Here is a 27,107-nt window from a genome sequence, read left to right on the forward strand (position 1 = left end):
CAGAGCCTGATAGCATTACCCTGCATATACAGAGGTAACAGTGGGAACGGAAGAACAGGGAGGCCGCCGGGGCATTGTTATGGAGCAGAAGAAACCTGTCCCAGTGGAATTGTTGAGATACTAAATATAAAGCCATGTAAGTGGAACTGTTTCACTGTGATAAACAGAATAACGAATATGCCTGAAAGAGAAGGTATTAAGAACTTGACACAAACACCCTGGGAAGAGGGGAAAGCGCCCTGTGGTTTAAGAACTAAAAAGTGGAGGAAACCAGAGAGAGAAGTATATATATGTGAATGGGAAGTGAAATCAAGTGAACCAGATCAGAGGAGAGATAATCACACTGAGCAACCTCAGGAGAAGGGGGAAGGTCAGGTCACTACAAAGGATACCCAAACTAAGAAGGCCTGTATTACAACAGTCAGAAAGGCATATAAGCATGGATCAGAGTATAAGAAAGAGTGATAAAAAGGACTGTGGAAAAACGGTCGCTAAAGAGGAGACAAATCTCAAGTGCGGTGTAAAAGAGTTAGAAGATCCTGTCCAGAAGGTGGCAAGAGACTATTTACAGATATCCTACTGAAGGGACCTTTGGACTAAAGAAGAGACATTGCCATAAGAGATAATCCAGAAGAGATGGGAGATATTCTCCCAGTATAATTTTATTGAGTTAAAATAGTGGTAGGGTTTAGTTAGAACTAGATTTGGACTGTGGACATATTCATTTTGGACCTCCTGATGACTGACAAGCCCTTGTAGTTATTTATATAGGCAGGGATGCCCCTCTAGCAATAGGGAAAGATAGGCCGTATCTTTATTATTTCAATAAACACCAGTAAAAATGTCCTACAAGTGTCCGCCTCCTTCTTCCGACCCACCCCAGAGCCCACAAGAGACCTCACAGAGAGTGTCCGTAGTGGCTCCACTACTTTCCCTGTCTTGACTGCTGCACCAGGCTCCCACTTTAAAATGGTGGCTCTGCACTATGAGAATGTCCTATGAGCAGAGCAGTCCTCACTGTGCCTATGGCAATCCCTAACTTAGAATGCAGCCTTCAAATACAGCACCAACCACAGGCCACCCCCACTCACTGATGGTTCTTACCTCCAGGCCATAACTAGCACTTCTTTCCTGGCTGTGCCCCTCCTCAGGCGCTGAGGGGGAGAGTGTAGGTGCAGAGCACAGATCAAGTGCCATCCGCAGGGCACCAGTTCAACCCAACAACATTACTGCCAGCAGAAAGTGGGGATGAGTATGGAGAATAAATTGAGTCTTTTAATCAGAGTTCTGCGCTCTGGTGGGCTTTTGTGTTGAGGAGCTCCAAAAATACTGGATTTCACTATCCTTTATATTATGCCAAAAAACAAATCAGAGTAATACGTACCTCTCTTACTGAAAATACTAAATAATCAAGTGATTGAAAAATTGCATACAGTACATAAAAGACTGTGCAGTAACTTCCCCTCTGAGCGTGCGTGGAGCATCTGCGTTAAACCGCTTTGTTTTGTAATGCTTACATCATGCAAACCAAAGAAACCCAAACCCGGCTGTTCACTGCTGTGACATCAGAATAGCCAAAACAGCCAAAATCATTGTACACTCCTGTGACTTCACAAAAGTGTAAAATCATTCTGTATAATACTTACTAATTAAAGATAGGACATTCCCCTCCCCCCGCCTCCCCAGATCTACAGAGTTCAGAGGGAAGTGTTGAGGATATTGCGGCATGAAATGGCAAATTTTGCACCATGAAATGGCAAATATTGCGGCACAAACCTTTATTTATTGCAGCATTTTTGTGGAATGTTTTATATTAACCTGAGGGTATAAGATTGCCACATTGCAGGAAAGGGGAAGAGTGCAAGGTTACAAGAGAGCAAGGATGTCATTATTATGTATCTTTTGTATTCATTTAATAGGAAGAGTGCCAGATGTCTCTGGCTTGGCAGAACAGTTTTTGTTTTGGCTACATTTTTTATTTAATTTGCATGTCTATTTAATAGTATTAACTAAATTGATCATTATCACTTGTAATGCTGAAAATATTTCCCTTCTATGTTTTCCAATCCCCAAACACCCACATACCTCTCTCACCAACACTCTCGCCAGTCCCCCTGGCCCAGCACAGCCTCATCTCCAAGGTAACTCGCCAGCCTCCCGCAACGTAATGACCCCAAAATAGTTGCCTACGACTTTCACCACTCCAGTTAGCTGAGCGCCCCAAGCGACGCCTCTCAAACAGGCTCAAGGCACTCCTGGACAAGAAAGTACCCTCACAGATATCCTCTCAGTTGTTGAAATTTAATTCGAACAATTAATTATTACCCTACCACTGCACTGGCAATGTAGGGACTATAATGACACTAACTACTTATCCCGTGTCACAAGCAGATTTGCATTTTCTGCACTAAAGGTCCTTACTGGCCTTGCACGGCCCCTTCTTTGTCACGATCTATGCTTGCTCCTGTTACTCCCGTACTGCATTTTATCTCCAACTGTGCCCAGATTCTGCCTGACCTCCCCCCGCTCTTGTTCTCAGCCCTGCCATCACTGCACATTTGCGCTTAATGTCTGCGTATCACTTAGCCATGGCATGACCAAACGCGCTATGTTACTTGCATCCTGCGGCTTCCAAACTTCCTGTACTGAGCCTTACTCAGGATGCCCACTCCCCACTTGCCGAGTCTACACTGGATGCCAGCCCAGTATATTTGCTGACCTTCCTCTAACTTCCCACAATGATAATCCTCGCCCTCTGAAGGGCCCTAGTCTCCCCCACTAGCACTTTACTAACACAGCCATACTCCTGATCACTGTAGTCAGCCCAATATTTGATTGCTGCATTTAGCCCAGTATTTGACTGCTGCATTTAGCCCAGTATGATTGCTGCATTTAGCCCAGTATTTGATTGCTGTATTTAGCCCAGTATTTGCTTGCTGCATTAAGCCCAGTATTTGATTGCTGTATTTAGCCCAGTATTTGATTGCTGCATTTAGCCCAGTATTTGATTGCTGCATTTAGCCCAGTATTTGATTGCTGCATTTAGCCCAGTATTTGACTGCTGCATTTAGCCCAGTATTTGATTGCTGCATTTAGCCCAGTATTTGATTGCTGCATTTAGCCCAGTATTTGTTTGCTGCATTTAGCCTAATATTTGATTGCTGCATTTAGCCCAGTATTTGATTATTGCACTTAGCCTAATATTTGATTATTGTACTTAGCCTAATATTTGATTGCTGCATTTAGCCCAGTATTTGATTATTGTACTTAGCCTAATATTTGACTGCTGCATTTAGCCCAGTATTTGATTGCTGCATTTAGCCCAATATTTGATTGCTGCATTTAGCCCAGTATTTGACTGCTGCATTTAGCCCAGTATTTGACTGCTGCATTTAGCCCAGTATTTGATGGCTAAATGCAGCAATCAAATACTGGGCTAAATGCAGCACAGTATTTGATTGCTGCATTTAGCCCAGTATCTGATTGCTGCATTTAGCCTAGTATTTGTTTGTTGCATTTAGCCTAATATTTGATTGCTGCATTTAGCCTAATATTTGATTGCTGCATTTAGCCCAGTATTTGATTATTGTACTTAGCCTAATATTTTATTGCTGCATTTAGCCTAATATTTGATTGCAGCATCTAGCCCAGTATTTGATTATTGTACTTAGCCTAATATTTGATTGCTGTATCTACCCTATTATCTGAGCTTACTACTTGATGGTTGTTCCTAGCCTACTTTGCCTAGCATCTAATTGCTGCATCCAGTCCACCCTCCCTACACATAGCCTACCCTGCCATTGCTAATACTCGATCAATGGAGGGAACAACAGGCCCCAGCCTAACCAGGAGTAACACTATGTACTCTTACATGCCTAAACTAGCCCTCCGAGTGTCACTCTCAAATCTGACAATTATACTCATTACCACTGCCTACATCACCATGCTAACCTTCCAGCCTTTCGAGGACCCAGGAGTCCACATACAGTCAAGACTCACAACCCCTTGCATCTTAGCACAGAGGAACCATAGACTCCGGGCTCTACTTCCTAAAATATTCGAACCTTTTAAGAAATACAACATCAACCTGGACCACCTTTGTCCGAAACTACCTCTACCTCTAGAAACTACCGGCCCCCCAGCCATAAACCTCATCCTAAAAGAAATAAGCCTACTGCCACACTGCCGCCTATAGTACCACCAGAACCCGACCTAAAAGCTGCCCTAATTAATGCGAGATCGTGAGTCGCTCATGCTACAGATATAGCGGACGTTATCCGGGAAAATTACCTTGACTTCATCGCCATTACGGAATAGTGGCTCCACGATGCAGCAGGTGCTGCACTTACTCTAGCAGTCCCAGACAATTATACGATCCTCAGAGCTGACAGACCAGATGCACGTGGTGGAGGAATAGCGATTATCGCCAAAACTAATCTATCCATGAGAATCACCTACACACCCAACCTTAAATCTTGTGAGTTTCTTTCCATCAAATTACCCATTGCCAATTCGCAAACATTAAACATCCATCTCCTCTACAGACCCCCAGGCCCTATCAGCTCCTTTAACGAAGATATCACAACTGTTATCTCTAAGAAGCTAAAAAACTCCTCACAAACGTTAGTGCTAGGAGACTTCAACCTAGGTTACAATGATATCAATGATCACCTGGCCACCGCCGTAGCCAACACCTTAGCTGAACTAGGTTTCACGCAGAAGGTGAATACTCCCAACCCATGCCAAAGGGAGAACTCGATTGGATCGCCAGTCACAATTGTTACCCCTCCATAATAGCCATTACCCCCCAAATATGGACAGACCACCATCTAATCCCTTTCACTATCAACACTAAAAGACCCATAGCTCCTACACCCCCGCAGCCATACCCACTCTAACTAGAAATAAGAAAAATATCACGGCAGAGAATATCGTGCCCCATATCCTACCTAAACTCAACTCTTTACCAGAATACACTGATCCAAACCTTCTAGTGGAGGAATTCAATAATGCTATGACCATCGCTCTTGACAGCGTTGCTCCGCTTAAACTTAGGAATAGTAAACCTAGAAAGCACCTAAACATCTGGTTTACTCCCCACCTAAAAAACCTAAGACTACAAAAAAGAAAATGCCAAACAATATGGAACTTGCATCCTACCACTGAAAACAAATCCAATCTAACAAACATCTCTAAGCAATACAAAAAGGACATCATCTTGGCCAAACAAGAAACATATAACAATAGGATTACCCAAGCCAATTCCAGCATGAAGGAGCTCTTCTCCATCCTAAAAGAACTGGAAACACCTATCGCTGTACAGGATGACTCTATCAAAGACAAAACCTGGTGGACAGACATACAGTTGGCTCTCACCACTAAAGTATCCAACCTCCAATCCAAAATTGCCCTAAAGAAAGCCTCATTACCAGCCAAAACCCAAACCCCCGGGGACAAAATCCTTACACCCAAACCCAATGAATGTACCCAATTCAGCTTCTCTAAGGTCTCAGTAACTGAAGTAGAGAAAACTATTCTGGCTCTCAAACCATCCAATTGCAAAGGAGACCAATGCCCAGCACAATTGATCAAGGACGCTGCTAGAGATCTAGCTCCCTTTATCACAAAGCTCATCAATGCCTCCTTTACCTCAGGCATCATTCCACGTAACCTAAAGGAATCCTGGGTACTCCCCCTATTGAAAAAAACAAACACTGGACCCCAACATTCCCACAAACTACAGGCCCATCACCACAGTGCCCTTCTTACTAAAAATACTAGACAAGGTAACTTACACCCAAATTCAGAATTTCCTTGAGGTGAACCAGCTCCTTGGCGTCCGCCAATCCGGCTTCCGACCTTTACATGGCACAGAGACTGCCTTATTGATTTGAAGGCCCAAATAGACTCACTCAGAGACGAGGGCAAAGTAGCTCTCCTCCTCTTACTAAACCTCTCAACCGCCTTCAACCTGGTGGACCACAAAGTCCTGTGCAATCACCTGGACTTGGCGGCCCACTTCTCAGGTGAGGCCATAGTCTGGATACAATCATTCCTCAGTGACAGGACCATGAGGGTGTTCTCCCCTTCAGCGGCAGCAGACCCGATACCCATCACCTGCAGAGTGCCCCAGGGAGCCTGCGTCTCGCCAACACTCTACAACATCTTCACCAAGCCACTCTTTGACGATCTTGACAATCTGGGTATCACCTACACTAACTATGCGGATGATACCCAAATTCTCCTACCACTTACCGGGGATTATGGGGAAGATCTGGCTTTGGTGAACAGAGTCTATAGCATCGTTCAAGCATGGATGGCCAACCACGGCCTCTGCTTGAACAATGACAAAACAGAGCTTATCACACTGGGCTCTGCAGCCCGCATCTCTAAACTCAACCGAAACTATTCTGTATCATCATCGATGGGAACACTATTAAGGTTGCTAAAGAAGTAAAAACGCTAGGTTTTTACCTTGACTCGACTCTCTCCTTTACCAAACAGGTGAATTCACTGGCCTCATCCTCGGCCTATACATGCAAATTAATACGAGCCGGCAAACAATTCCTATCAGAAGTCAGCTGTCTTATCCTAGCCAGAGCCCTCATTTTATCAAAATTAGACTATTGCAACTCCCTCTTTATAGGGACTTCCAAACAAATAATCAACAGAATACAAGTGCTCCAAAACAATGCACTTAGAGCGGCCCTAAGCATCCCGAGAAGAGCACATATTTCTGAAATAAGACGCAAACACAAATGGCTTTCCACCCAAGAAAAAATCAACCTTAAAGCTGCATCCCTCATCCATAAGTGCCTTAACAACAAAGCCCCCCACTACCTTATAGAATGATTTACTAGAACAAACCCTACTAGACTCACTAGAACAGTCAGCCCCAACTCCCTTTTAGTGCCCAGATTTAAACTAACCACTATCGGAGGTTCCAGCTTCCCTGTGAAGGCAGCTCTATTGTGGAACTCCCTACCCCAGGCACTTAGATCTGACCTAACATTCAACAAATTCAGAACAAACACTATAAAATGGCTTACTGAAAATGCCATATAACTTGTACTCTCCCACCCACCACTACATGCATTTCACCTGTCGTAGACTGACCTGTTACTAGGCAACGTTAGCTATATATTGAATGCGTGGCTGTGTTTTTCCTGTATTGTACATGCCTCACCCTGTGGAGCCAAGAATTTCCTGTTTTCTGTCATATGTTGTAACCGTAACCTTTCTGCATCCAAGTTGTAAACTTCCTTGTCTTATGCGCCCTGCTACTCGAGGGTCCGGCGCGCACAACAAATAAACAAACAAACAAACAAATATCACACATCCCACCAACTCCCCATTACAACTTGCATTCCTGAACCTTTCACTCATACAAATACGTACATGCTATACCAGACTGTCAAGTCACAATTTGCACTCCCCAGCCCCTGTCACACTCCCAACTCACACCTTACACTCTACAACTCCTCCCGCAACATACAGTTCTTCATTCTTTTGTGCTGCTTCTGCATCTTGCATCCTTTCTCCCATTCTATCGCACTCTTCACTCATCCATTTTTCCAATCTGCAGCTCGCTGCCTCTTTACGGCCAACTGCTTCCTCTCTGCTTTCTGGCTCACTGCTCCCCCTGACCACGCGCTCCCTCTACTTTCTGTATCTCTGCTCGCTCACAGATTTCTGGCCCACTGCATCACTGCTTCCTCTGCTCTCTTGTGCACTGCTTCCTCCTCTGACCCACTGCTCTCTCTCTGCTTTCTTGCCTTTCACGTCACATCTCACCCATCACTTTCCCCCTCTCATAGTGTGACCATTTTTTTTAAATGTAAATTTTGACCCAGATCGTCAAAAAATGGGGCATTTAAAAATAGAGGCGAGGATAACCTATTTTTAGATAACCCATTTTTGGAAACAAGCAGGTCACCTTATTCTCAAAGGTGACATGCGCAGTTCCACAGGGCTGAGCTGTAGTGCAAATTGTGCGCTGGCCAGCTGCTGCCTTGAATAGGGTTGTAGGTTGTTTGACCAAAGTGTAATTATTTGTGGCCGAAAAGACCGTAGTCAATTTCGCTGTGAATAGATTTGCACTTCAGCCAAACAACCCAAAATGTACCTTTCACCACCACCCCGCCCCCTCCTCTACTTAAATGCTTGGTTATTGCCGCTTCCCCTGCAACCCTATGGTGTCAGATCCGTCTCTGTAACTCAGGTCGGATCCAACGCTGCAGGGTCCCTTTTTATTTGTATTTTTTTTGGTCCCCCACCTCCAATTTTAAGGAAGTGGGGGACACCCGTGTAGCCCCCAAGCCCCAAAATACTGAACATGGGAAGCGGGCGACACCCCCACAACCCCTGCTCCACATGTTCGGTATTTATAAAAATCAATCAAATGATACTGGCCGAAATAGGTCAAATTGTACCATTCAATCGATTTTTGTCAGTCAAAATAGGTAGTACCTTGAATAGAGGTGCTCTCCCGACAATGTTCTGTGAGCTCTCATCACCTTTTACAGTGACAGAGCCTTTAGGGGCCTGCCACTGAAAAATATGAGACTCAAAAATGCATTTCTATCCTGTTTGAGGAACAGAAATGCAAGCGACACAGCAGCGGTTCAGACCTTAAATGCATGACAGTGTCAGGAAAGACCTTGTCATCCAGTGGCACGCCCACTTCCCGTACGCGTAGGTTAGCCTACAATTTCTGCACATTTAAAAGTGCATCTTGCTTGGAAATTTATGATGCGCTTTTAAATAGGCAGAAACACCCCCTGATTTGCTCAAGGTGGTGAAAAAGGCCATCTGAATAGGCGCGCATTTAAAATGTGCCCATTCAGGTGTACCTTGTGGATTGGGCTGCTCTTTTTTTGGGCGTAAGTAATGAAATGTGTTAGCGCATTTCATTTCTTGCATTCAAACGTTTTGAGAATCTGTCACCCTGAGTATTTTTTTTAAACAGTAGTTTTTGCAGTTTTGGCGCAAAACGGCCGTTTTCGCTGCATTTTGTGGGATCGCAAAATCACTATAAGCTGGAGGGTCTGAAAAGAGATTGTAAATTGCACTGGTCAAGGTGCTAGAATACAATGTGTGTTTTAAAAGATTGTTAGCATGTCATTCAAGAATAAATGAAACATCTGAGTTCATTTATATGCAAATCCAGTTCAATATGAGTTCATTTATATGCAAATCCAGTTCAATATATTTATTATATTTCAGCAATTCCAACAAAAGAAATACAATTCTGGTAATACTACAGCAGGAATTAAAACATGTTTTGCCTCAACAATTGGTCTTCATTTAGATCTTTCTCAAATCAATCCTCTTTTTAAGACTGTGGGACTCATCACGAGTTGGGCGGTAGCCCTTAAATGCGGTGGTAACGGCGTTACCGCCGCATTTAAGGGTCTGCCCAATCTCCAGTCTGGCGTGTTAGCCCCCAGCTCAAACACAATGGGAAAATAGAAATTTTTTTGCACAATTACCACCGCCGGTATTACCACGCAGTAATTGCACTGTAAATTCCCTGTGTGGGAAAAATTTATTTCTGAGACGTTAGTTGCTAGATCTGTTCAGAGAATAAGTGTATCTAAAACAATACTTGGAAAAATACTAGTTCAGTAAAATAAATCAAATCCATAAAAGAATCTTTAAAGACTTCTAGGAACCCATAGCCAAATAGATTGAGTAACACAATGTTGAAAGCAGCCACATTGACATGAGCTGTAGTGTTACATGATATGTTGGCAGTCACAGCATGATCACAACACATTCTGAGATCCTGGAAAGAGAGAACATGTAATAATAAACTAAAAAGGGTGTAAAAACTGAATTCCAAAACCATGGTTTTATTGTCCTTAATGTACATCATTAGAACAATATTTGAAAAGATTTTGATGAGGCAACGTGTTATCTGGATAGAAGATCACATACTATACAGGCTTCAGAAAGGGAATTTCCACAAATCTACTATGGCAAATGTCTTGACCTTGACAGACAGTCCCAATGGGGAATGCTGGCCCTTTATACAGTGCTTATACTGAGATTTTTGAGAGTCACCAGGATAAACCTCTGGTTGAAACTTCAAAAATGTGTTGGCCTATTCTGTAGTTTTCTTATTCTGCACCTCCCTCCTTCTCACTTTTGCCCGTTTCCATTTTTTCTTTACAGAGATTACTGCCTGTGCTGGTAGACCACTACAGTTACCGGTAAAAGCTTTAGAGCATAGCTTCTATTGATACAACTCCATTCTAACACCACAGGCAAGGTAAGGTAAGGTAAGATTAAACACATCTGGTATTTTAAATGATAAACTGGAATCATAAGGCTGTCTTGTGGCCTCATGCTTATATAATTTTTATATAGGAGACCTCCATTTATACATGGAAAATGTCAGATAATTTGCACCGAAATTAGGACCAAAACACATCATGGCTGTTTTACACTGATAGTTTAGTTCCGACACAAATTGGCTTGCAATGGCAATTTGAGAAGTCGCGAAAATACTTAAGTGAAAATGAGTTAGAAATCAATGTGAATAGCATCAACATCCTGTGGTTTCTCCCCATTGTCCCATTGTGAAAAAGTGATTCCTAAATTCACATAAAAACGAAGTGATATGAGAATTTAAATTCCTGGAAGTGATAATTGATGACTAGATGAAATTTAACAAACAACTCAAGTCGATAGAAAATAAAGCAATTCAAAGCATGACAGCACTTCGAGAATGTGATTGCAGGTATGCAGGTTATAGTATGATTCTACTCATGGCTGATTTTCAAAATGTGGTCTCTTATATATTATTTGGTATGAAGTTGTAGGTCAGAGGTAATTTAAAATGTCTTGAAACAGCTCTGTGGATAACCTTTCCATTCAGTAGATCAGAACAGAGTTGGAGCTTTCTTCTGTAATAAAAATTGTGACATATGTTTAACAAACTCACAATACCAACAACCCTTTGAAGACTCTTTTACAAATGCTGTAATCTCTTTTGAAATCTGGCCCAAATGTTGAGAGAAATTGCTATAGTACGAAATGAGACATACACTACAGCCTGTGATCTCGCACAAGCTTTCAATATACTATTTAGTTGGGTAAAAAAGGACAACATGGAAAACATGACAGAATTAAGTAAGATCTAAAGATCAAAATTATCAAATTACTTTAAAAAATCTGAGTTTTGTGTATATAAGAAAATTTGTATAGAGGAACTAGTACTACAGCATACCTATCTCAATGTCCATACCGTGAAAACCATAGCATCTTTTTTGCTGTTTGGAATTCATTTATGAAAAACCAGAGAAGTGCAATGAGCTTGTTGGAAAGTAGAAAAGCATAAAAGCCTCCGGGCCTGTGTTGGAAATGTTGTGATGTTGAAACTAAATGCCATGTTATGGTAGACTGAGATTTTTTGTTTTTTGTGAGGTTTTGATTTTCTGAATAATAGTGCAAGTCAAAACATATTTTGCCTTTGTTATCTAAGAGAGGATTAATGACAGAACTTGAGGTTTGCTTGATTAATAATTTTTATATCTGTTATATATTATATGAAATTTTGGGACATATGTATAAATGGTTGAATGTACCCCATATAATATAAATGCAAAAAAGAATGAATGGGTGGCTGCTGAAGAAGCGCTGCTTCCGTCTTCTCCTGCCTCACTGGATGTCCACAGAAACAAGGGAAGCAGAGGAAAGCGGAGTACCCAGCCACACTTTCAACAGTCACCTCCTACCTCGTTGGATCTGCACATGTCCATGAGGAATAACAGCTGTAGTCTGAAGGAGCCCTTGTTGTGGCACTTCTGCCGAGACAGGTTGAGCAACACCAAGCTCTTCGATCACCGAGCCACTGCCATGCATGTGCTGAAGTAGTAGCAAGCATTGGGTGGGAGGTTGAAAGGGGGCCGGATGAAAGTGGCAGGAGGTATTGTTTATGTTGTTGGTGTGGTGGTGAGGGTGAGACTGAGAAGGCTGGCTGTGTTCCCACTCATCAATTTAGCATTTAGATCCAGATGCACAATATGGTCTTGTACATTTTGGGTGGATGGTATCTGTGACCAGCCTTAGAAACATAAAATTACGATTCCGAAATGTGCTATAATGAATGAATTTTAGCAATTTGAGGAGAGGAAGCACTGTTTACTTTGCAGCAGAATAAGGGGGGATGGTTTATAGCATGCACATCAAGTGAAGGTTTCCTTCCCTAGTAAACGTTCTTACCTCTTTCAGGTTGACATGCAGACCTTCATGTGTTGCCTTTAATAATGCCCGCACTGTGAAGCTGTCTGGCTCTTCTTTGTCCCTTATTTGCGACTCCTTTATGAGAGATTCCAGTTTTTTTCTAATGAAGGATTCCACCTGGTGCTCTGTAGTTCCATTACTCTGAAAACAGCAAAAACATCCATGTACAAATGCCAATTCAAGCATGTTGACCGAACTGCTTTAGCACACACTTAGGGCATGCAGGACTACTGTTCTTTTGATGCACATGCAACAACCCTCTTCAAGGTAGTAACGCAATACAATGTGTCCAATCAAGTAGAAAAAATACATTTTACACGTGTCTTGCAAGTGAGATCTTCAGTAACCAATACATTTCATAAATTAGGTTAAATATTTCAAAATTTCACAATGTTCTGGTAGTCCAATTTTTGCAAGAGAAGTTTCAAATAACCCAAGACAGATAGCAATGAAACATTCCAACTAAATAATGTTTTAATAATTCAGTCATTTATGGTCGCAATGAATTCTGAAGTCTACATCTGCAACGGGATTGGCTACAAGTGATTTTGTGCACAACTTTCGCCCATCTCACAGTAAACAGCAAGGAAGGAATATCAAGGTCTTTGAAGTCAAAGAATTGGACTCTCAGGGTGTTCAAAACTGAATGTGGGCATTTTAGGCTGTTTGATAAGTCAGGATGTTCTGCCGTTGGCCTCCCTTCCTCATGTTTTCAGCACGGGACAAGGCGATTCACTAAAACAAAGCACACACTCTGGCTTCTGCAGCCTGAGCATACAGTTCTATTTTTATAGTTCAAGACCTTCTGTGTTCAAGCCTCTTTACTTCTTACAAGTCTCTTGACTCAGAGGGTCTGGTATACAAAAACGACACAAAAACGTCCTTTTCCAGCACTCAATTTGTGTGTTCAACCTGGATCCCCCTCAACTGGGCTCCGATCCCTTTTCAAAACAAAAAGTTCAACGTTGGATCCCCCTCTTCCAGGCTAAGATCCCTTTCAAACTATGGTCAGATAATTCTTTCTTGGTGACCATGCAGTTCACCCCGGATCCCCCTCAGCCGGGTTCAGATCCCTTCCTTTTACTCAATTAGTCTTCCTCAGCTGGGATCAGACCAATTGTGATGTACTTTAAACTATCGAAGACTTTTGAAGGTGCACAGGGTTTAGCTTGACCCGTTGCATAACCAGTTCGATCTCAATGTTCCCTTTTCCCACACAGCATCAGTTGGATACATAACAGAGACTTTTGAATGAGCACCCACGTGTCGCTGGACCACTCTGTGTATGGTCGTGTATGGTCCTTTCTTGTCCTCTCAAAGTTCATTTATAAAGTTCCTACTCACTTTGGTTTCCAATTATATCTGCATCGCTATTTGCAAACACCTCACATACTGTTCTCTTTGTACAATGGGCCCACTTGCAACCTTGGTTCAAAACACAAACTGGCTTGGTATCAGTTTCTCCGACTCACCAGCTCTGCTGTCTATTCTGATGCTGCTTTTTTGTAGGAGCTAAGGACATGACTACGATGCAATCGCTCCTCCCCACTTTGGTTATAGAAGCGGGGGAGCCCCAGTAACCTCCAAACGCACTGTGCAGGTTTGATCAGCATCAGTTTCTGGTCTTCGGTTTCTTACTTTCCAAGGCTCACAAAAGTAACAGTCTTTAGAGGTCACGGGTTCATCCCTCCTTGCAAATCCCTTTGGTCTCGCCATCTTTCTCCTTGTATTAAACTGCCATCTTGGAATTGGTGTTCCCTCGTGTGGTTTGCCTCGCTCAGAGTGTGCTTTCGTGCTCCGCCTTTTATCCGTGTGGGGAAGTGTGATGGAAGTCAGGTGTGTGTAATAATTCGTAATTGCCTGACCTTGCCTGTCCATGGTGCTGGGACAGGTCAGGTGTATGGCTCTGATGCTAGTCCGTTATCGCTCACGGTGAACTGTCTGTGAGAAAGTGTTTGTGTTGGAAAAGGGGTGGGGTTGAATTCCTAGGTATCCTAACTGGAAGGACGGGGAAAAGGTGTTATTGGGAAGGTGATAACGCGTCTCACCCTACGGTGTCCCACTTCCACTCCCGAGGACCGCTCATCCAGGTGATCCTCCCGCACTGGGCCACCCCCAGGAACTGGATCCAAAAGTGATGGCCGTGTCCTGGACACCTCGATGACAGATTCCTGGGGACTAGCAGCTGAAACACCTTCAGGTTTCTCACACTGTTCAATGCAGTTGCACTTTGTGCTGAACTGCTTGATACATAAGCACTTCTGATTGACCCAAGGATTACTGGAATATGCAATGAAGAGTGGGAGGCAAACACATATCTTATCCCAGCACTTCAGCAAAAAATCTTTTGACCTGGTAAAATTCCAATCGCCCTTTTCTTTTTTAGTTTGGGCTATAAGGCTGCACTGAAAGTGGCAATGTGGCGCACGCCAGCAACGAGGAGCTACAAATCCAAAGTGCCAGCAAAATCCCCAGAACACACAGAGGACAGTGTTCACAGATTTTGAGCACTGTCCTCTGTATGTTGGCGGGATTTTGTACACAAATCATATTGTAAACTGAAATGACAAACATGAAAATACTTATGTGAACCAAAAATAGTATGACAGTAACATTGTTTGGCATATTTGGAACAGACGTATACAAATATATCGATTCAAAATGATGTCAGCCTAAAATAATCTATGTCTTATGCAGCTTTTCTGTCAAGTCATAAAGACATACAAAAACAAAACTGTGAGACAATTCCATCTGTTAGTAAACATTATGGGCCTGATTTGAAAAATTGTGTTTCATTGGGAAAATCGGTGTCAGTGCTTCCAGGATAAATTACTTGCTAGTAGAAGTGCCTTCTTATTGATTGGGAACTATCAATTAAACATTACGCCTGCTTGAGAAATGGAAAGCACGCATTTCTGTTGGTTTAGGGCAATTTTGACCTTGCTGGGTGACTCCCCTTTTCTCAGCAAGCGAGTATGTCGGCTAGGGTGGCTTTTCACTGGTTTTGAAGCACAAAGACCACAAAACAGCGATGCAAGGTGTGGCTGGTGAGTATTGCAGGTAGGGCAGGACAGCCCCCGGGACATGTTTCCAAGTTACGCTTGATTTTGTGTATCATTGATTAGCCACCTCCTTGAAACATAATAGAGCTTAAATGTTCATCTTCCCCTCTCCACCTTGAACTCTCCTGTTGTGACTACTGCACGCAACCGTGTAGTCACGTGTTGTAATGTGAGTGATCACAGTACGTCTCTAGCTAAGATGGCTGTGATCACGTGTGTGACTTAATAAAAGGAGCAAGCGGCTTTCCGCTCGCCAGTTACTTTCACTCTTAAACTGGCTTCTGTGTCTCATTGGGTTGGGTGCATCATAGCAGGGCACGGCCTCCCTGGAGCCCTTAACACTCCAATACCCTCCACGGGACACAGGACAGTAGAACAGAACACCAAAAAGTGTGCAGGCTGAGCTCCCGTATTTCCGGGTCACCCAAAGGTTGTTACTTGGCCATTCTGTGATGAGGCTAGTCTTTACGCCAGTTACCTGCACTAAAATTGCGGCGAGAGTCGCGCGTCTCCAAATGCCCCACTCTCCCAATCTTATTTGCTTGCTTGTGCAGCAGTGGTCTCTGGTGTAGCGCTTTCCTGGAAGAGACACTCTTAAAGCAGGCGATACATGCATTTTGTTTTCTCGTTGGCAGAACACTCAGGATCTCATGGTTGCTTTTCTTCCAGCAAGCAGGCATCGCTGGCAAATCTGGAGGCTTGCCAGCGTTTTAGGCTGATGTCATACCCACTTAATACCAGGACAGGAATGCCCCATACTATCTCTGCACCTTCACTGCTGCTCCGAAGCTGCACCACGATAAGAGCATATACATAGATTGAGGACAACCAACATTGGACATTTTTAAATGCAGTTAGGCAGTACGGCCAGCTGCACTTAGGATGTGACCATGATGGGTGAAGTGCTAGAGTGGAGGCAGAGGAAGTGAGGAACAGAGGTAAGTTAGCAGCAAGGAAATGTTTTTACCTTTGCTAGCTAGGCTAGATGGCTGGGTTGAGCGAATGCTGCTGACTGAGCACAGAATGCAATATATAGGTCACATGTTTGAATCCCATTGAGGTGGAATCAGGATTTCATTCATCTATGACTGACCAGAGTTAGGACAATCACGTTTCGGGATTTTTTTTATTTTTAGTAGTGCAAAGCTGAAATCTATGTTTTTTCTGCTGGTGCAGTTGCAAATGCTCTTTTGGTTGCTAGCTTAACTTGCAGCCAACCAGAGCCCAGAACAGATTACTGTAAGTGGCGGACGCTTCCCTTTTGGTGCATTTTGGTGCATCTCTTCGGATTGTGTGAGTAACGTATGTTGGAGACGACACAAAGCTTGTAGGTGTTTGGTTATTTGCCCACCCATTGATTGACCTGGTGCATAAAGTATTAGGTATTTTGCAGGTAGATGCCCACAAAAGCGCAAACTGTTGGCATTGGCAATGCGTGTTTACGTCATGATTTGGAGTGTGCCTAATAAAGTTGCTTTCTCGGGACAGGCACGGGAACCCATAGCTAGTGCTACTCCTCCCTCACTCAGGAGCTGTTGCCCCACAATCTAAGGTTTTCCTGTTTGTGGAAGAAATGCTCAACAATTAAATTAAATGGTAAGTAGGATGTCGCTCTTATTTATATGCACTTACAGTTATGCACGCACCTGGTGACTGCATCACGAGAACACTAATGTTCACATTGCAGGTTGTTTGTGTAACCTTTTTCCATTTTGACTGTGCAAGCACCACGCAAATCAGAGACTTGAAAGGACTTCCTTACCGTTCCTGAAGGCGTTGATTGTGGGAAGAGGGAGGGACAGGGGTTGCAGATGTGTTGCTGGCAGGTCTCAGAATTCACAGTGTAAATAAGTCCTCACCTAAATGTGTCGAGAGAGGCGCTCTAGGAAGTCTGGTGATGCAATCTGTTGCGCCACGGCTATTTGAAAACCCCAGCAGGGAGGAAAGGGTGATGCAATCAATGCTGTGGAGAAGCGGTGAGCGGCACAGCACGGGTGCGGTATCAGTGACCAGAGTAGGAACGCGGCATACAGTATCCTGCACTGTAAGCTACAGGACGAAATCTGCGAAGCGACCGAGTGCCTGTGGGTACACAATTTCTAATACAGCAACAAAAGAAATTCCTGTGTTATTTTACAGCACTTGGCATCCTGCAGTTTATTTGCCACCGAGAGCCTGGGAGACCAGAAACTCTGTTCTGCTAATCTTCCTGGCTCTTAGCTGCAGAGAGACAGCAGGGCGGTAAGTGCAGTCAAATAAACAGACATAATGTCTTTCTTTGCTTTATTGCAACTATATTGCCTCCCTTTTAAATATGCAGTACATTTTTCCTTCAAAACTCCAGCTTATTTTTTCTGACGCCTTGCCATTAGCCCAAAACATGAATGTGCCAACCCGTATCCTAGCTTGTCTAATGCCCAGTAAAAGCATTTGAGAATTGTATATTCCTTCAAATTTAGGGGAAATAGAAAGGGGATGTTCAGTGCACACGGACACGGGGTACACGGAAGTAAAGGCATTCCGTAGAGTGGTGCAGCTGCACGGTTTGACAGTCCACCTATAAACAATTTTTAAAAAACTGAATATAAAAAGCTCTACAGGCTATTTTAGAGCTAGGGAGTGTGGCAGTGTGTGACTCAAGAAAGAAAGGTTTACACTTAGCATATTTACAAAAAGGCAGTGGTTGGGAACCACGCCTGTACGGAGTAGGAGTATATCTAAAACAGAATAGGATTTCCCTCCATTGTATTGTCATACGTCAAAAGTGTCACGAGGGGTCAAAAGGGCCTAATTCACAGAAGCGTTTTGTAATGGCAAAACCCTATTGGAAAACGCTCTGTGAATCAGGGCCTAAGTGTCAGGGTTATGCATGTATAAATACTTGTCTCCCAAGGTTCTCTATTGTGGGGGCATACTGACGTCTTCCAGGTACTCTAAATACAGCACAGTCTTGGTGTTACAGGTTGGGATAAACACTATTTACAACTAAGGGTTTATGTTCGCCAGAACAGGGATTCCCATGGGCTGAATTAAAAGTGTAGGGGTCGGCCAAATAATCAAGCGCCATTGGTTTCCTTCTCACTGGAGTGCTGGGCCTTCCCAGCTTTTATGAACACAACACAGTTTCAGTGAAATAGCGCCTTGATGCTTCTAGCATCAAACGAACAACTTCAAGAACATGGCACACAGTTGATTCTTGGCTCAGGTTACAATAACAGGGTGACAGAATCAGATGCTTCTTGGCCACAGACCATCTTCACAGGGATATAGTGCATAGTTCGCTGTGTGCAGTCGATCGCAGTAGGACTCACTAATTCCTGATAGAGGGTTGTAGTGCCAAAGTTTATTTTAAGTGGCATACAGCCGTTTCCTCCATTACAAAGGGATAAGTTGACCTTCTCAAAGTTTAGAAGATGTAGTATTGTTCAAGGAATCATAATGTCTTCACACTGGCAAGCCTTGGAGCTTTTGTCATGATCCACAAAAAAGGCCCAAAATCTGGGACCTTCCTAGAGCTTGTACAACAGGAGTCTGACCTTCGTCATTTGGGGTGTGGACCTGACGATGGAGAGTGTCTCAGCCGCTGTCAGACTTTATCCCCTTTAGGGAGCTCATGGCTCTGATTAGAGTACCCTGATAAACCGGCTTTAATGTTCTGCAGGGGCCCGGCCAGTCGGATATACCTCACTTTTCCCAAATTACAACTTTCCCAAATGTGTTTTCGTAAAGTTTCTTACCTCTTTTGGTAAGTACAGATGGTAAGTATAGGTTAGGTACATAAAGAGGTGGGGGTTCTGTGGAGTTCTGTTCCCCGCTTTCAGTGGTAAGTAAAAACCGGACAAAAAAATCTCCAATGTTGCCATTTGGCAAATAAAAACCCCACAATCAGCAAAACCTAATAGAACTTCCAGTTCATGGGATGAACTTAGATATTGGATATCATCACATGATTTAGCAAGGCCAGCTAAAATTAAAGGCCTAAGGAGTTGGCATCACTTTGAATGAAATTCATAACAGCAATCTGGGACAGACAACAAAGTAAATGAGAGTCTTTTCAGTTAATCTTTCCCACTTAGCTGGTGGTGGTTCTCCCCATTCACTTTCTATCTATCTGACTGTTGAGGTCGCAGTAGATGCGAGAAGAAGTGGAGGAAACTGTGGGGTAATTGTTGAAGAAGGGTTATTTCACAATACATGAAGCTCGGTTACAGAAACTAATTAAAGGTGTAGTGTATTGGCCAAAGAAAAATAAAAAAGATTAATAGGGCTGTAATCCCCACTTTGACAGTGTTAAATATGCAGAAGAGGTAGCAGCACTGGTCTCTATCCTTAGGGACACCAAAGGCTTCTGGGTATCAATAATTGTACTTGGTTACAAAGTGTACGAGATCAGACACAAATCCAAGACAAGCCTCAACTGAAATGACAAGTGATTAATTACCAGCACAAGAAATAGGGTTCGAGAGAAACAAAATGAAACAAAGACAACCACTTGGGACAGAAATAGCCATCTAAAGGCATGGCTGGGGGCAACAGAGTCCATGTTCTCTCAGGTGTTCCCCTTCACTCCTTGGTGGGCAAAGAGGATGCAAAACATGAAAATGAGATGGTGAAAATGTGAAGGCATGATAAAGAAAAGTCTCTCAGAATAGTTCAAGAAGACTTGGCCTTCCCTTGGAGTTGCTTGATTTCCATGTCAAATACCCTGGTCTTTGTCTTCAGGTAACGGGTGTTTGGGGTTCCCAAAACCAATTATGAAGCCTCCAAGGCAGGGGACCCTTCAAGCTCACCTGTGCTATTGCTCTGGTGGATCAGTGCTGGCAGGAAAGCAGGGACAGGGTAGTTGCCTTTTTCCCTTTAAGGGAAGGCTTCTGCAGAAGTCAAATAACTGGCTTTGGCTATCCCAGTCTCCTGTTCATCCCGTGTACTGGAATTATGGTCCCTGGATTATTCCCCTCATTCTTACCTTTATCTACAACTCAATCTAATGGTGAACTGCAACTGTCTCCTTCCTTCTCCTGCTTGTACAATCGGCTGCAGACTGACCTAAGTGGCTAATTGATGTGTCTCTTCTGCACCTCCCATCTCAGGTAATGTAAGAATAGATCCCACCTGTAGCTCAGTCATTCACCTCCAACCTCCTCCGCCCTAGATGGGAACAACTTCCTAAATACTTTCTTCTAGCAGTCTTCTCCCAGATAACTCACTCCATCTGCCCTACACTATGTTTCACTTCATTTGATACCCCTCCTTCTTTAAAGCACCTCCCTACACATGGCAATGTTCCTCATTCAAAACAACTCTCTTCTGAGGACCATCCTCTCCTCCCATAAAATGACCTCCAACTGATTACACCCACCAATGGCCTCTTTCCAGATGATAACTCTCCTCTTACAATACAACTCACCCATGATGACTGTAGCCTTTCTGCTTCCCAACTCCAACAACCTCCCCCAATCAACTCCTTCCTCAATAAACATTTTGAACACCATTTCTCTCCAAACACCTTCCTCCAGCTCCTTCCTCAAAGCCTCCACCTCACTGAGGTTAGTAGACTGTGTTTTGTAGCCTGAACCCCCTCCAGTTGGGTGATGCTTTGGGTATGGATTGCACCTGTATGCTGATGAGCACTGGTCTCTTGGCTCTTGCCTTGCAACTGAGGCTGGCTTGGGCTCCGAGTGTGGAACAGAAGTCGTATAAGGCCCACCTGCCATCTTGGACTTACTTGGGACATTCCCCCTGTTTCACAATTAGTACTTGGTGAGGTTATCCTACCAATGTGTGAACAAACTGAAGTAAACCTCTTTTGCAGGTAAGCAGGAGCATTTGGCCTTTAGAAAACCTGGTTCTGAGCCTCCGCGTGAACAATCTGTCCAGCATATGATGAGGCTTGCTTGATTTGCTCTTGTCTGCGTTTCCTGCAGCACCTCTCAATGACGCAGGAGAATGCAGCGGGAATTTAAAGAATCCCTGTGAGCTCGCTGAATCTTTCAGGGACTTATTTTATCCCAGAAACACCTTTCCATTGCCTGTTTGTTGCCAGCATGTAAGGAAAACCATTGATTTTAAAAAGTGGATGAGTGAATAATGAAGTTTCCTTGAAAGGGGATGATGCCTGGTGTACTCTCTGGCCATGGCTTTGGTTTAAAAGTATTTGGCTGGTTTCTCTGCCCTATGGTTTGTGTCTTCAGTGTTTTCCTGACAATAATGACTTGTGTGGTCTGATGTTTTGTTATATCCACCTATAGAATGGCCCCTCTTCAGGAAGTCAGTGAGGGTGGCCTGGTGATCCCCCTTATAACTTCTCTATTTCAAGCATCCACTGGCTTGGGACAGACCATTGCACCTTTGACCACCACACTTTTTTTGGTGCCCACGGTTAAGCCGCAGACTTGGTAACAACATGTAATTGTTCAGAGGGATCGCCTTACCGAAGGTGATCATTAAAACCTGGACAGGGCTACGTTTGTGAAAATGTCGAGTCTCACTTACCTGAACTTGAACATTTAAGTAAAAGTGGAGGATGTAACAAAGGATGACATTTTAAAATTAGTATAGGATCACCAGTAGAAGAAGAAGTGGGAGGTCAGGAAACGGCCGCGGCCATTTGCTTGGTTTATTGCCAGTTAGAGTCAGAGCAGGGCTTTGCAGGACAAGCTACACAACTGCGATTGAGATATTTTTCATTTCACCGTTTTCTTATTTGAAAATAAAGACTAAAAGAAAATCAGGGCCTCTAAGATCAACAGCTATAAAAGCCATAGAAAGTGCAAGGCATTAAGGGGCAACTGTGAGAAAACACTCAGGTGAGAGAATCGCAATTTAGCCTAAGGCACCACAAAGATATCCAGTGGGGGACAAGGCCTATTTGGAGAGGAGCAGGCAAATAATCTAATGTAGAAACCTCAGCATCATTGGCGCTTAGAAGAAAGAAGAAAGTGCTATGCTTTATTTTTAAGTGAGTGTGTCACTTCCGATGACAGAGAAAAAAGAAAATGTAATATGGCACCACTTAGGGAACCTTCTGGGCTAAAGTTTACAGAACATAGTCTGTGCTTGGCATTATTTCTACAGATGATGTATCTGTGCAATGGCATATCCTAAAGATGAAATCACAGCTGAAAGAATATAAATGTCACCAGTGCTGGTTGATTGTAACTATTTGCTACCCCACCATCCCCAACATCACTTTGCAAGTTCTGTGGCAATTACTTTGTAATCTAGGAAAATGGCAAAATAGAATGTGACACTGCATCAGATTTTGTCCCACAATAGTTGACCTCTCAAGGATTATAATGTAAACGTTCCAGAGAAGCATCAGATTTAAATAATTTCACGTTACAAAGTGTGGCCAGCCAGAAGAAGGAGGCAGACTCTTGTTAGACATTTCAAGTGTATATTTATTTAAGAAAAGGATAATGTCTTTCTCTCCCTATTTCCATGGGGTCTTCCCTAACTAACAAACTAGCTAAGGTGCTCATCAGTCCTCAGTGAATGTCTTAACAGAATCTGCCCACTGTCCAAAACTAACGCCATCGAACCCTATCACTATCTAAAGAACTAGAGGCAGGAGAATGACTCCCTTCTCCTGGATGTTTTCTTCTTGCAAACTTCTGGTGAGTAGCTGATTTTCAAATAGTCTCTTGCGACCTCTTTGATCAGTTCATACATTTCCTTCAGTACTTCATTATGCTTGTTTTTTTCTTCTCAAAAAGGTGTCTTCTAGAACCAAGACTGATATCTTCTCCCTTGTCAAGAATGCTGTTTGTAGTAGAACTAAAGAAAGGAATAATAAACAAAGAGTCAATCTGTTCTCTTCCGAGAGTAATGTTATCCAACCTTTCTGAGTCGTTCTCTTAAGATTCACTTCCCGTATATGTAGTTCACAACCTTTACTCTCTGTATTATACTGGTCTTTTAACATATATATCTATTCATCTTTCTTCTCTGGCTTTTCGATTATAGCTTCACTTTCTTCCTTAATGACTGTGATGCTAGAAATGCATCGGAGGGACAGGGCCTCCGCATCCTTGTCCTTTAATGCTTTTTATTGTGTGTTCTGTCGTGTTTTCCGCGGAGGAGTTCATGTGGGACTCCTGGCGGTGCAGCTCTCTCTTTTGGTTTGGTGTACAGACCCCTGGGATACCCTTATGGCACCCATGGGTGGGGGTACAACCCTGTTCCCCTAGTGTATGTTTTTGGGCACCTGTGTGTGGCCCACAGAGCAGGGTATGGGCTGGTGGCAGCTCCATTCTGAATTTGACAGGTGCCCCGAGTATCCTCCATTTTGGGATACCGAGGCCCTGCCTTTGGAATCAGTTGATTCCTGATAGGAAACAAGATGGCCCCTGTGGCCTCTTGCTTTCTATTGCCTATTACCTTGTTTTCCCAAAGTCCTGGGAAGCCCTGACTCTGTCCCTTCCCCCTGACCGGCTGTTGGGTGGAAGTTCCATATATGGTGTTGTTGTGAAGTCCAGGCCAGACTGGCTGGAGCCTTCCCAGTGACTATGTTGTGGGTACACCCTGTGGGTGGGACCTGGGTGAATGGAGTGTGTGACTAATATGCATTCTGTGTTGTGGGTGTCTAGTATCTGGTGTTTGACACAATGACTGAGACAGCCCTGCACGAAACTGGTATGAATGCAGTGTGGAGTGTTGAATGGCTGGGTACTTGTCCCAATACACATAACTTGTTGTGGGTGTCTGGGGAGAAGTGAATAGCCTGAATGCATTATGCACCTGATTGGCTGCCAGCCTGCATGAATGCCCTTCTAACCGATTGGTTGCCTGAGTGTGACCCAGCAGAATGAATGGGAGATCAACTAGCATATCTGGGGGCCTCTCACTGCCAGAATTCGTGTTCAGAAGCTGAAGAGTAACTGGAGTGAAACTGAAACTTTACCTTGAAGCCCTGCTGGCAGAGAAGAATTGCTGTTGCTCTCCTTCACAATCTGAAAGCTGCTGTGTCTCCAAGGCCTGACCCAGAGAGGACTTGGTAAGGTGCCCTCTTCCCGAGCTACGAGGGACCATCGTGCACGAGCTGATCTTTGCCAAAGCTCCCTGGTAGACAGACCTATGACAGGCTGCCGACCGGAGACGGGGACCGGCGTGGAATCCCAAAGAGAAGCGCCCGGACTGTTGTCCGCCACTATCGACGACCGCCGTCGCCGACTGGAGCCGCCATGCTCCCGTTTGCCTAAGAACTTCATTTGAGCCAAGGACGCTCTCATCTGCATCGCCGCCCGCTTTATCCCGCTGGAGAAGGCCCGACCGTCGACACGCCGAGGCGCATCCACCGGTGGGTTTCCCGCCACCTAAAGACCACAGAGATGCCGACAACTCGACGCCCTTGCTGGGCCACAGTTCTTCAACATCTCTTTGCGGTCCAGAACTACCATCACAGAGGTGCCCTGCACGCCTTTTCCTTGCAGGACGCGAACGCTCCGTCGTCGACGTGCACCGCTAGGAACGAAGCTGCCACTTCACCGCCGTAGTTCACCCTGTTCTCCGTCAGACGTTCAACGGCCCATGACTCCTGCCTTAAAGGGAGGGCACTCAAGAAGGGCCGACGATTCCCCGACGACCAACGCTACGATTCCAGGTACATTGGGGCTGTAGAACTATTGTAGAGGGAAATAAGACTCGTAGAACAATATATGGACTAGGCTTGTGATACATCTTTGCTTTACAAGTTGCCCAGAAGGGGGGATCTCCACACAGAATTGTGCCTAGTTAATAAAGGCCAGTATTCTGCCAATTGTTGAACCATCTTGCTTTCCTTCCTCTCTCTACTTCTGGTTTCCTCTTTATTGATCTGTGTGACATTTTGACAGTATAGTTGATACACTTTAATGAGATCTGATAATATTTGTGGTACCACTGTAGAACTGTATATATTTACCATTGTTGATTTTCTGAGCGCAAAGTGAGTTATTGTGATATTGTACATAACCTTGAATATTAATTATATAAAGACTGTGTTTAACCAATACAGTGTGTGGACATTCCTTTGTGGGGGCTTGGGGACTACACTGTACTTAAGAAGCACCCTGCATCACCTCCTGAGAAGATAGGCCTTGATTGCTCGTCCATTGCTACCACAATAGAGAATCTTGGCTAGGGTCCTCTGTGCCTCTCCTCTACCATATAGAGAGCGGAAGTACAGACCCCCCCCTCCAGTCTTTACAATGACACTTTTGTTACTTTGACAGTGTTGAGTATGAGAACTCCTATAAGATTATCATCCAGTTCGCTCCATTTTAGCGTTATACTCTCAGTATCAATCAGTGTAATCATTGGCCCACGCCTGGACTACTGTGCCACTCTTCGTTAGGGCAAAAACAGAGATTAATCGGCTACAGGTGGTCCAGAATAATGCAGTCAGGGCAGTGACTGGTATTCACAGAATAGAGCACATGTCTGCAGCAAGAAGATCACTAAATTGGCTGCCAGTACAGAAGTGCATCTTTTTCAGAACACTGTGCATTACGCATGCTTGTCTTCATGGAAAAAGTCCAGCATATCTAACCAAAAGGATTGGTTGGATGCCAGTTAAGCAAGCACTATGCACCAACAACACAGGCCTGGTGTAACTCCTGCTGCCAAGCTCTCTCATGTTCAGAATAGTTGCTTCTCAGTGGCTGTTCCTTAGTTATGTAATGCCCTCCCACTGCATCTCAGATTGTGTGGGGCAGTTGTAATCTTTAAGGCTAGGCTGAAGACCCTTCTCTTTGACTAAACCTAGCAATCTTGTCTATTCACTTCGCCCTGGATGCTCTGGATTGGTTGACTGAAATGTTTCTCTTATTTGTTTTGTTCTTTGTTGTCAGTCTTGTCCCTATGCTTCTATGCCCATGGAAGTTGTCCCAGTGCATTACAAATAAATTAAATAAATAAATAAACCACTTCTCTTGCTTTCACTCTTATATTCTCGTTATCTTGGCTGTGACGAGTAAGAATAGTACTATAAATATTCTCATCCACTTCTCTTGCTTTCACTGTTAGCCTCGCATTATCTTGAATGGGACAAGTATGACTAGTACCATAATGAGTCTCCGTCTCTCTCCCGGGTCTCCCGTTTTCCCCATTACCTGACACTCTCAGGGAATGTCACTGGGGTTTCTCTTTGCTTGAGTTTGGCTCTATCATTCGGCCGCCTGACTTCCTTTCTTCTTTTGCTATATCTCACTCCGTCTCTTCCTTCAGGTTTGTCTTCCGGTATCCCAGGTACTGAGATGTTACCTGGTCCCAACCGTGTAGTGGTTCTGGTGTAGTTGCAAGAACCGCCAGTCCACCATGGGATCTTCGTGGCTATGCCACCACTTGCTGCTTCTCGCTCTTTCCAGCTTCCAGGACACCCTGTGTCAAGCTCTGTGATTTCAGCTCGGCAGCTGATTCATATCTCATGGGTTTCTAGGGCTTCTCCGTCTCTGTCCCTCCCAGGTGCTATGTAGCTATGGCACTTCCTTGATGCACCTCTGTGTGTCTCTCTCTCAGCTTTCTGCGGCCTCTCGTTTGTCCTCTCAGGTGCTACGTCACTGTGGACCTCCCTCGCTGCACCTGTGTCTCTTTCTCTCGGCCTCCTGTGGGCTCCTGTGGGCTCTTGTATCCTTACTCATCCTCCCTTTCTCAGTTAAATGTAGTTTTACATTTAAAGAAATATTCACAGTTTCTGGTTTAGAAATAACAACACTTGTTCCTTCTTCCTATAAATCCTTGTAGGGTATGCCTGAAGAGGTAATGTTGGGAGGATCTTTACGGAGTTCCTCACAGGAACAGTAGTCCTCGTCCCAGAGG

The 27,107-nt window shown here is 43.9% G+C and overlaps 1 protein-coding gene across 6 annotated transcripts in view; it reads right to left on the bottom strand.

Annotated features, from left to right (window-relative positions):
* Positions 1-27,107, bottom strand: part of PLCH1 (phospholipase C eta 1) — a 1,334,702-nt gene that overhangs the window by 344,512 nt on the left and 963,083 nt on the right. For all 6 annotated transcript variants that reach the window (XM_069618420.1, XM_069618421.1, XM_069618423.1 and 3 more), the window contains one exon: positions 12,229-12,390. In XM_069618420.1, coding sequence (XP_069474521.1) covers positions 12,229-12,390 — 162 coding nt within the window. The remainder of the gene's footprint in view (positions 1-12,228; positions 12,391-27,107) is intronic.

The sequence above is a fragment of the Ambystoma mexicanum genome, chromosome 10 (assembly GCF_040938575.1).
Source record: "Ambystoma mexicanum isolate Mex_15411 chromosome 10, UKY_AmexF1_1, whole genome shotgun sequence".
NCBI classification, from domain to species: Eukaryota; Metazoa; Chordata; class Amphibia; order Caudata; family Ambystomatidae; genus Ambystoma; species Ambystoma mexicanum.